Source organism: Pteropus vampyrus, unplaced genomic scaffold, assembly GCF_000151845.1.
Source record: "Pteropus vampyrus isolate Shadow unplaced genomic scaffold, Pvam_2.0 Scaffold47, whole genome shotgun sequence".
NCBI lineage: Eukaryota > Metazoa > Chordata > Mammalia > Chiroptera > Pteropodidae > Pteropus > Pteropus vampyrus.
Window position 1 is genome coordinate 1,197,835 of NW_011888828.1, and position 11,664 is coordinate 1,209,498.

Genomic DNA, 11,664 nt, shown 5'->3' on the forward strand with positions numbered 1-11,664 from the left:
TTATGAAAATATAATAATTTTTAAAGTTTAATACTAGAAAAGAAATAGATATTTAATTCGGACCAGAGTATAGAAATCTATGGACACATATGTAGGAATATAGAAAAAGTACATGTAGGACAAGGCAAGAGACTTAATAATTACAATTCCAAAATCAAAATATGAGCCTATAGACAGACAGCAGTACAGAGTTATATGACCAGAAGAAGCCAAGCCTCTTAAAAATCTTCACAATGGTATTTCATATTTAAAGTATTTTATCATCAGACTTATATTAAGCAAGCTCATTCTAGCGGTGTATCGAACTGAATGTCAATTACCAGGTTATAGTGAAAAACCATAATTATCACAGAAACTGAATACTTGAAGCTTCACGTCCAGCCTACCTTCTCCTTCTAGGCACATTATGAAGAAAGCCAAATCATACCTGGAAAAGTTTGTAAGTGAGCATTAATTTTTAAAGAAGGAAATGAGATCATTTTAATGTTTAGTAAAATAGCCTGGTGGATATTCCCCATAATAAAGATGTTTTTGCCAGTAGAACAGAAATATGAAAGCCTATGGACTTCCAGCACTTTGTATTACTCTGCTTTTCATTGTGAGTTAAAAAATACACTTGAAGTCTAAAGATCTCTTTGATCTCTTTGAAGTCTAAAAACACTTTGCTAAAGTCTCTCTTTGCTTCCATGGCTTGGACCGAGATGTGTATGCCTAAAATTTACCTCTCTTTTTTTCTTCTATTTCTGGACTCATCAGCTATCCTTTGCATTAGCACATTTTTTAAAAGATACTTTCACATTTCAGGTATGACCAAGTTTCTAGGAGTTAGAGTCACGCTGTCTTCATTAAGGTCACTTTGTATTCGCTTTCCATGAAAAAGAAATATAAAAGGCAAATGTCATATATTAATTGATGACTGTAATGACTACATATAGTGTAGGGCTTCAGGGGGGAGCTCTGAAAATCCTAGAGTAGTCAAGGAAGCAATTAATGGACTATGGAACTTGAGCTGAACCTTGCAAGATAACTTGGATTTGGATAAGCAAGAGGGGAAGAATGGATAGTGATTCAGGAGACACGAACTATATAAATATATAAATATGAAGTCATGGAGACAGTGAGCATTTCTGACAAGAAATTAAAATTTAAGTTTAGGCTGAGTCGCTAAGATACATAGTAAATTCCACATGCCACAGGGATATTAGACTTTATAAAGGATTGACAAGGGAGGTGCCTGAAAACCAGTTTTGTTTTTCTTCTGAACTTTACTCATCTTGTCAAAGGTATAAAAGGTTGATAAATTGGAGGTAAAAGGGTTGAAAATTTGGAGGGAGCTGCTGTTGATTTGTGAGTGTCCCTCCAGGGTGGGGTACCTATACCTCTCTGGCTACTCAGAACTCAGAGAACTTAGTGTGTATTCTCTGTAGTTTGGGGCTAACAGACTCAAGTCTGTCTCTCACCTGAGAAATCTAAAGGGAGAATTGACTGGCAGTGGAACAAAGGGGAGATTTCTGGGGTGGGGACAAGCCGGCACTTCAGAAATTGGTAGGAGCAAAGAGTCCTTAATGGTTTCTCCTGGATGTTGGTCATTTGTGACAGAGATAGCTGGTGTGGAGTTGTTTCAGATCATGCTCAGAAAGGGCCAGAGGGAGCAGCTCTGAGCACTGCCAGCTTTTCAGGAGACAAAGAAGCAGTTGCGTGGACCGTGTGAAGAGGTGTGTTCCCTCTGCTAAGGCAGCCTCAGATTCGAAGTCTGAAGCAAGCTCGAGGAGGAAAGAGAGGACCCTCTGACCCGCAGCATACGCCCCAGCTGAACTTTAAAGTTTAGAGTTATGATTGTTATATAGATCTTTACATTCTAATGATTAAATTGAGACTGTTTTGTGACTTAAAAACAGAAAAAAATTTTGATTGGTTGATAGTGATTGCACAAGTTGTAGGAACTTCTTGAAGTTTAGGGTCAGGGGAAGAACAGTTAGCTACACAAAATAAATTTAAATAGGAGAAAAAAATAAAATCACTCTACAATTGCATCCCATGAGCTGTTCTTTGTCATCATACTCGTTACCCATATTTATGATGGCAGGAGATTATCATGTATGAAGTGGATGAAGAGATGGGCTACATAATGACAGGAAGCTACATTGACTGGAGTGGCTTATGAAGGAATTTAAAAGCATGACAGAGAACTTTAACTTGATTATTATAGGAAATAAGGGATGACATAAAGGTTTGGAACATTAGCACGTTATAGTGAAAGTGATATTTAAGGAAAATTATCTTGGCAGCAGTATGGGTAGAACTAGAAAATTTGAACAGGGAATATATATTAATTAACAGTGAAGGTATAATAATATATTATTCTAATTATCTAGGGGTAAAGTTATGAGATTTGTACTAAAGAGATAGTAATAAAAACAGAAGAAGGAACTAATTGAGGGTATTTTAAGAGGAAGATGATATAAGAATGGTGATTGATTTATTAATGACAGAGGATGAGTCATACATAATTTCTTCATTTTAACTAAGATGATTGATAATCCAACCATTGACAGATGCCCTGGAGGAAGTGCAACCTAGAAAGAGGATTAGAACTGTCAGTCAGGTGGGAGGACATGGGGAGATACTGGAATAAAGCAACTAGTGAAGTCACACAAACATGTGAATATTTTGAAGGAATGAGTATGCGGTCATGTTTTTCAAACTTTAGAATAAATGAAAATTACTAGTGGAGCTTGCTAAAAATGCAATTCTAGATCTTTCCCCACATCTAGAAATCAAAATATCTGGATAAGAGCCTGAAAATTTTTGTTTTTACAAATAGCCATGATGATTTTGATCCAGGTGGTCAGGGAACACTCTTTGAGACTCTTCAAAGAATAGGACATATAGCCTAGTACTTAATTAGGGAAATGCTTAGAAGTCCGAGGAGAAGGAAGGGCCATTTGAGAAATTTCAGAAATCGTTAGGAAAGGCAAAAAGGAAACTGCCATATAACCAAAGGAAAGAGTCCAAAAGCAAGGGGACATCATGTGTCGGACAGATTGTAGGAGTTAAGGAGCATGAAGTTGGACATGGCATCCAATTGCCTGTCTTTCACTTGGATCCTGTCTGTATCCTTTTGTTTCAGGCATGTTTCTCATAAACATATGTTCGAATTTACTTTGAAATTCATTCTGATAAAATTTGTCTTTTAACTAGAGCATTTCATTCATTTATATTTTCTGAAGTCTTTCCTAGTCAAAATCTGCTATTGGTACTCAGTCTCAATCATGTTAACATATTTCCTCAGGTGTTTTGTGATTTTTTTTTTTATTGCAAGCTTGGATCTTTATCTGAGAGAATCTTTGAAGCTTGAGGATGAAGGTGGGTTTCTTTGGAAAGTGTCTGTGCTTCTCTTACCTAAGTGCCCTACCAGTCTATATCATAATAAAGTAAATTCTTGGCTTGGCAATTGATGATCAGTGTTCTTCTTTATACAATATTGACTATCCCATCATTACAGAGGAATTTTGGGTAGATCAGCAGTTGTGCATGTGTGTGTAGATATATATGCATATATATATATGTATATGCATATACATATATATATGCATATATATGTATATGCATATATATGTATATATATAAATATATGTGTATATGTGTATAAAATATATTTATGAAGATGCCATCAAACAAAGGCCTTAGTTCTAAGACTGTGAAATGTGATATGGAACAATAAGATAATGAGCATTTTCTTTTCAAAACCTAGTGAAAAACTGAGATTGGAAGAATTTACCTTGTATGGTCAGGGATTTACATCATGTTATTTGTTTTAAAAGGCTTAAGAACTTTTTTTCTTTACAAGGCACTTCCCTTAGAGAAGTAGGACTCCTAACCTCCTCCTCCTTCCACATAATTCATTCTCTGAGTGACTGCTGTATACTGAGGTTCTCCGCTAAGCCCCCTGCATAATAGTTAACACTGGTGTAGTGCTTCACTGTTTACATGTCACTTTAAAGTGTGTTACTCAGGCTCCTCTATAACTCTCAGTTCTTACTCCTCGACTTTGTTGGCATTACATTCTGGGAGCGTGATATGGTAGTCAGGCCTAAAAAAGACCACACAAATTTATGTTTTTCTGGTGAAATGATATACTTTGAAGATGTTCAATATTTGGAAAATATTGTTTATTTGATAGATTTTGGATCATCATTCACCAAATGTGCTCAAGTTCTTTGTTTGGAAAGCAGATGTAGTAGTCAGGGTTCTCCAGAGAGATGGAACCAATAGGAGATCTCTATATCTATCTCTATCCTAATATATATATATTAAAACAGGATATATATAATATATTACGTGTAGGGCATCTATAATACATATAGAGAGATTTATTATAAAGAATTAGCTCATTTGAATGTGGAGGCTAACAATTCCCAAGATCTTCAGGGTGAGTCAGCAAGCCGGAGACCCAGGACAGCCAATGGCATAGTGCCAGTCTGAAGGATGGCAGTCTCAAGACACAAGAAAAGCTGAAGTCTCAGTCTAATTCCAAAGTCAGGAAAAAAAACAGTGTCCCAGTTCAAGGGCAGTCAGGCAGGAGCAGTTCTCCCTTACTCAGGAGAGGATAAGCCTTTTTGTTCTATTTAGGCCTTCAACTGACTGGATGAGGCCCATCTACGTCAGGAAGGGCAATCTGCTTGACTCAGTTTATCCATTTAAATGTTTAGTCTCATCCAGAAACACGCAGTATAATGTTTGACCAAATATCTGGGCACTTTGTGGCCCAGTCAAGTTGACACATGAAAATCAACCATCACAGTAGAATCAACAGATCAGGTGTTACTGTTGCCAATCGATATTTATTGCATGTGATCTGTTTTTTAAATCTTTCTTTCCCCTCCCCAGGAATTATTTACTTAACATCAACTCTTAGTCATTTGGAATCCACTACACTTACGTTGGCAGTCCGCGCTCAAGACGGTGGTGGGCTCACATCTGTCATTAATGCCAACATCACTATACACATTCTTCAGACAACTCTGGCACCCTCTGAATTTGAAAGGCCCAAGTATACTTTCTCAGTTTATGAAGATGCGCCCGAAGACAGTCCTGTCGGGACTGTGAAAGCGAAAGAATCCTTGAGTAAGTACTTCTTATGCTGCATTGGAATCCGTTATTGGAACATTCCCTATATTTCCTTAGGCTGTGCACTCTTGAATAAATCTTTCCTTCTCTCCATGTAAGAAAAATGGAGACCATACAATGTGGCTTGCTCTTTGTTCTTTCAACATTATTACTATCTTATAATTTCTTTGTAATCACAAAAGTAATAAGTACTTAAAAAAAAGTTTAAAACAAAAAATTATAATATAGAAAGTATATACCATTCACAGATACACACACTTTAAAATTTTTTTTCCAAAAATACATCCTACTATCTTTGTTGTCTTACAACTCTATTTTTTTCCTACTGTATAATGTGGACAACTTGGCAGGTAACTGTACATCATTCTGTTTCATTTTAAAAAGTTTGCCTGTTATTTCAACTTAGATATAAAATATGTTTTATTAAACATTTCCCTTTTGCCATCAATTTGAATGATTTACAGTATTTCACTAGCCCCAATAGTAACTCAAGCAACGTCCTTGTATAAACAAGGTTTCTCTGCAGCATAAATTTCTAGAAGCGACTTACTTGTCCTGCTCCCAGCCTTCTCCTTTCCCTTCCTCTGTCTCTTCCCTGGACTTTTGTAGAGGGCGTTTGCCATTTGTAGGGAGATATCATAGAAAAACATCAACGTAAACCTAACTTGGCTTCCTCAAATGTATCAAAAAGGCAACCAAATAATTTTCTGAATATCTTTCCTTTTACCTGAAACAAGTAGAATGAAGAGAGATAGTGAAACCCGTGCCTTGATTTTTGTCCATTGGGCATTACCTTTGCCCACTAATGCATCTTAAACCATGTGTTTACTTTTCAGCAGGCTTTGGAGAGCTGAGGAAGATGTAAGATGTTGCATACTATTCTCCGTAGATGTAGTATATATTCATGTTTTCAGATTTCAGTGTTTCCAGTGGGGACATCCCTTTGACATATAGTGATTGCTTTCTCTCCTTTTTTCTTTTTCTTTTTCTTTCTTTTCTCAGACTACTCAGAGCCCGTTTTTTACAGAATCTCCTCTGGCAATCTGCAAGGAGAGTTCTCTATTCACCCTTGGCTGGGCACCATTCGAACCCAGAAGCCTCTGGATCATGAAACACAGCCCGTGTTTGTGCTCACAGTTCAGGCTCAGCTCGGTAGCTCCCCAGCCTGCAGCAGCACAGAGGTCAACATAACTGTAATTGATGTCAATGACAACCATCCAGTGTTTCTCAGAGCCTCCGATGAAATTAAAATATCTCAGATCACACTGCCGGGCACAGCCTTATATCGTGCACACGCAGAAGACAAAGACAGTGGGTGGAATGGAGCCATCCAATATTCCATCGCAAGCCAGAATCCAAATGTCTTTTCCATCGACTCAGGGCTTGGTGTGGTATACCTCAATGGCAGTCTGGGAGGTGATATGCCCCAGAAGCACACACTAACTCTCGTGGCCCAGGACCTCGGCATTCCCCCTCAAGCATCTCTGTTAGTGCTGACTATTGTTGTCGAAAAACAAGAATCAAGCCCTTCCTTGATTTTTGGAAATTTGATCTATCAAGTGGAAGTTAGTGAGTCTCTCTCACTGATGACCCAAATATTGCACCTACAGGCCTATCCCCTTGGCCCAGACCGCAAAACTTCCCCGATCCTATACTCGCTGGAGCCCAGCACAGACTCTGCTGTGTTTGGCGTCCACCCTTACACAGGCTGGATTTATGTGCGGCGACAGCTCGACTACGAATCCGTACAAACGTATAATTTCAGAGTGTTTGCCCGGATCCCAGAGGACAGATTGTCGCAAAATGTGAGCACTTCGGTAATTGTTCATGTCCTGGATGAAAATGACAATTCCCCTACCTTCTTGCATGATGTGTTATTTTTGAAAGTCAAGGAGAGCCCCCTTCCTCAAGGGGTAATAGGCAAAATTACAGCAATTGACAGAGACTTGGGAAAGAACGGACAGCTGTCATATTTTCTTTTGTCTGATGGAAAGTTCTTCAAGATGAATCCTCATACAGGTAGCATTTTGTAGCCTCCACTTACTCTTTTAAAATTGGAATGGACAAAACTCAAATCTTTTAGTTATTATAACATTAGTACAAACATATCATTAAAATTACGGTTTTTAGTACCTACTATATTGATTAGAGTATTATGATTTAAAAACGAAGTAAAAATTGAATAGAATTTTACCTGTAATGATTCATAGTTCTCTTGCCTCTCACCCACACATTGCTAGTATATTCTTATTCTGAATTAGAGAACTGCATTAAATAAATGTAATTTTTTTCACCATTCTTTTCCATTTGTAGATTTTAAAAAAATATCCAATCATGTTTTATGAAATATAAATGTCATTCATGTAAAGCTAGAAATCAATTCATTTAATTAAGGTTTCAATATCACTCTATCGATCTATTTTATTAATATATTTTTTCATTCTCATTTTGATAAGGGAACCATGAGGAAAAGAAAGAAATTTAGTGATTTTTTAAGTCTTAATTATGAAATTAATATAATGATTTTATCATATTTAATATTTTGTATTACATAAATTTAATACAAAATTGAATCTCTGAGACCACCTACAAATGAAATATGTTTATGCTACAACTATATTGCTGGGGAAACTGAGACTCAGGTAGCTCAAGTGACATCCCAAGGCCATGGAGCTCGAAGGGGTGAGAGGAGTCTACCAAGGTACAATTCTTGGAGACGCCAAGTCTGCCGGAGCCTGTGTAAATGATGCCCCATGCCCTACAGTGGACGGAATTTGAATTCAATTCTGATTAACTTTGAAGACTCCTGTTTTGTGAATGAGGAGAAGGAGCCCCTTCCTCCAGCAGATGGAGCTTTTTACCAGGGGACATGGCTTGCCAAGAATAGTGAAAGCTGGATTTCAGCTCCAGCTACACAGCTGTACAGGATGGCCCTGCTTGCTCTTTACTTCCATATGCTAGTTTTCTAGGTCTTCTAGTTCACTTGGTAATTTATTGTTTTTGAAAATATGCAAAGCAGAGTTGTATGAATTTATAGACTATAAACTTACAAGTTCCTCATGAGCATCCCTCTCCTACAATTAGTGCAGTGCCCAGGTGTCCTAATTTTGTTGCGTGGCTTTAAGCAAGTAGCTTAAACTCAGAGTGTGGCTTCCTTACTGTGAACAGAGGAGATAATCCGTGGCATGTTTTGTGTCTTGCTCTGAGGGATAAAGAGGTAGAGCATACGAAAGGCCATGGAAAACGATATACTTGTAAACTGTTCCCATTACCAAGTCTAGGACAGTGTGACAAGGCAGGAGTTGAGGGCACTTCAGAGCATGGCAGGCATGCCCATCCTCCACATCTTGGTGCTTGGAGCATCTTGTAGTGATCGGGACTCTGGCTCCCATAGAACCTTGTGTTGGCATCACCCACGCCCAGCCCTAGGCTCAGCCTGACAATCTTTCATTAACCATTGACCTCCAAACAGCTGCTATGTGTCATAGAATTGGTTCATCAAATAAAGATCTGCTTTCCACTCAGGATTTAGGATTTTCAGAGGAGAATTATAGCTTATAAACAACATATAAATAGACACTATATTTAAGCTCACCAATTAAGCAACATACCCAAATGTGAATTTTCTTTTTTGTTCCTCATTTAAGCTTTTTGTTTTGTTTTACGCATCATTTAATTTAGATGAAGAAGGCTAAAAAAAAATCTTAGAAATAGCAATGTTAAGTGGTAGTTGCTTCATGTTTATGTTCTCACAAGTAAATATTTTCATAAGTAGCGAGGGAATCGGTGCCTGGTGGAGCTCTGCAGGAGACGGGCTATTGGAGAGAGCCCTTGGCCCCCTTTTGCCCTTGACAATAGGTAAAGACAGTTACAGTTTTATGCCCAAGTCTCCATGTCTGAAACGTGAGGGAACTTGCCTAGAAGACAGTTCTAAGCAAAAATATGTAAAATAAGGCTTGTAAAGTATTAAGTTTATTTGGGAAGTTGCCGTTCATTGCTACGCATATTTTTTGTGAGATAACAATGAATAACTGTACACGTATAAGATAAACCATGGCCAAAGGGACATGTTTGATTTTCAGGAAGATGTTTTACTATCATTTCACAGTGATGACAACTGTCATGTGTGTAATAATTTATAGCTTACAAAATAGTTTTAAATTTGTGATTGCATTTGTTTCCGGTAGTCATAAGGAAGTAGGTTTAGAGAGGTCCCTCTGTATCCGAGGTAGAGAAAATGGGACCCAAACTCGGAGATTGTGATGTCAGAGCTGAGGTGTTTCTTTTCATTATTCTGTATAGCAGTATGAATAGGAATATGCTGTGGTTGTAAATCTTCTGAGTTATTACTAAATTCCCACAGAATATTTTATCATTTGTTCCTATGATTTCGATTTCAGTTCAAATGGTTGGTGGTAGGTAAGTTGAAATATAAAGAATGACCAATTTAAAGTGGCATTTTCAGGAAAAACTTTAGAAAATTTTTTCAACAGTGGAGTCACATTTTTAAGCCATGCGTGGTCTTGGAAGTTAGGCTTTTACTCAGAGCTATTTTACAGTATTTGATTTTCCTTTCTTCAAGTTATTTTGGATGGGGCTCATAATACCAGAATTCTGGTAGACAGTGTCAGCCTACTTTATTGTCATCTGTGTCCCTCAGGTGAAGTTATCAGTTGGGTGGCGTTGGATCACGAGCATCAGGTGCAGCATCAGTTGACTGTCCTAGTGACCGACCATGGCTCCCCACCGCGAAATGCCACCATGGTGGTTTATGTCTCCGTTGCTGATATCAATGATAACAGGCCGTATTTCCCACAGTGTCTCCCTGGAAAGGAATTACACATCAAGGTTTGTGGAGTGAAATAGCTTTGCAATGAATTTGTGATATTCTTATTTGTTTTGAGCACCATCTTGTGGTAAAAAGGGTGAATTTATGAAATCAGTCTTGGTGTGCTAAGACCTAGAAATTGTGTACATGTCAAAAAAATCAAATGATTATTTGTGCTATTTGGGATCTCACATCCAGTTGTTTTATGATAATGTAGTTCTGCCCTTTGTATACAAACATAATGATTCCCCATTATCAGTAATACTCAGACATGGATTATTTTTCCAATAATTTGCATGTGTCTTTTTGTGCAGAGCTCCTTATGAGCAAATGATACACATTTCTAAAATGGTTAGAAAAGATAGGAAAGCAATCTGTAACTATGCAGTAGAGAAAAGGATATCCAGAGATTATAGAAGTTGATCTTTGGGGGCACATGCAGAAATTTCTAACTATATTTATATTATCTTTTCATTTCTATGTTTTTGTATGTTTTATAATGCATGCAATAAATTAGCATTTTACTTCATGTACATAATTAATAAATAAATATATTTTGGAGATACTCATTAAAAAAATAAATGGGTTATGTAAATAAAAATTTTAGAAGCTATTTCAAAACCATTGAATTGGGCGTTTAAATTGTGCTCAGATATGCATGTTGAATAATGTGAAAAAGGTATTGAGAGTGTTAATATCTTTAAACTCATCTTCTAAAGTCATATTTAAAGAAAATTTTACCCAAAATATTATTATCATTATTATTTTAATTATGCTATTAAAATATACTGTGGCTTAATTGTGCACTAGGGTTCTAAACATGAAGTTCAACTCCACATGTAAATGTCAATATTCCAAGAACGTTCCTATTAATTAATGAAATATGCTTCCAGTATGAGGTACGTTTCCTGAAATCAAGATTTATGTTTATTTTTAGCATATTTTGAACCAAAGCAACAACCTTTAAAAAAACATCCTGAGAAGGTGATAAATGAGAAGATAATAGAATTCTTAAAATATATCCAAAACCTAAGATTGTTTAGTTAATTTGATTTCTTTCCCACCTTTAGAATTTAATTTGTAATGTAGATTCTTTTTGTGGATTCACACCCATATAACTTTTATAAGGTAGACATTTTAATTATATGTGGACTTTAAAATAGTTTTAAAATGCTTAGTAGTGTAGTGGTGTGTTCTTCACTTAAAGTTCATTGCTATTTCTTTTTAAAATTTTGATGACTAATATGCAAGCCATTTGTTTTATTGTCAGGTTCTGGAAGGTCAACCAGTAAATATGTTGGTTACAACTGTGTTTGCAAAGGACCTTGATGAAGGAAAGAATGCAGAAGTTACATATTCAGTATCTTCAGGTAAATGTCACCATCCATAAAGAATTAAGAGCTTATAGAATTCCTCTTTCATGTATCAGCTATCTATCATCTTTCTGGGAAAATAGATAACATTAAAATAATGCCAAATTACAAAAAAAAATACATTTGTTAGTGTCTAGAATCACCTTTATTTTTAAGAAAGAATTTAGAAGTTTAGCGAAAAATCAGTTTTCTGTGCTCTAAATAGAAACCAACCAACTAACCAACGATCCACCGTAAATAAAAAATTTTCAATAATCCAAAGTGCTAATCATCTTTTGAGAGGAAAGTAGTAGTGATATTAATTATAAGTAAATATGATTACAAGTACTAAGT

General features: G+C 36.5%; 1 protein-coding gene across 1 annotated transcript in view; it reads left to right on the forward strand.

Annotated features, from left to right (window-relative positions):
* DCHS2 (dachsous cadherin-related 2) overlaps positions 1-11,664 on the forward strand; it is a 182,420-nt gene that overhangs the window by 105,430 nt on the left and 65,326 nt on the right. Inside the window, exons 4-7 of the mRNA XM_023530163.1 lie at positions 4,891-5,127; positions 6,133-7,149; positions 9,791-9,978; positions 11,229-11,328. Of these exons, the coding sequence (XP_023385931.1) occupies positions 4,891-5,127; positions 6,133-7,149; positions 9,791-9,978; positions 11,229-11,328 (1,542 nt within the window). The remainder of the gene's footprint in view (positions 1-4,890; positions 5,128-6,132; positions 7,150-9,790; positions 9,979-11,228; positions 11,329-11,664) is intronic.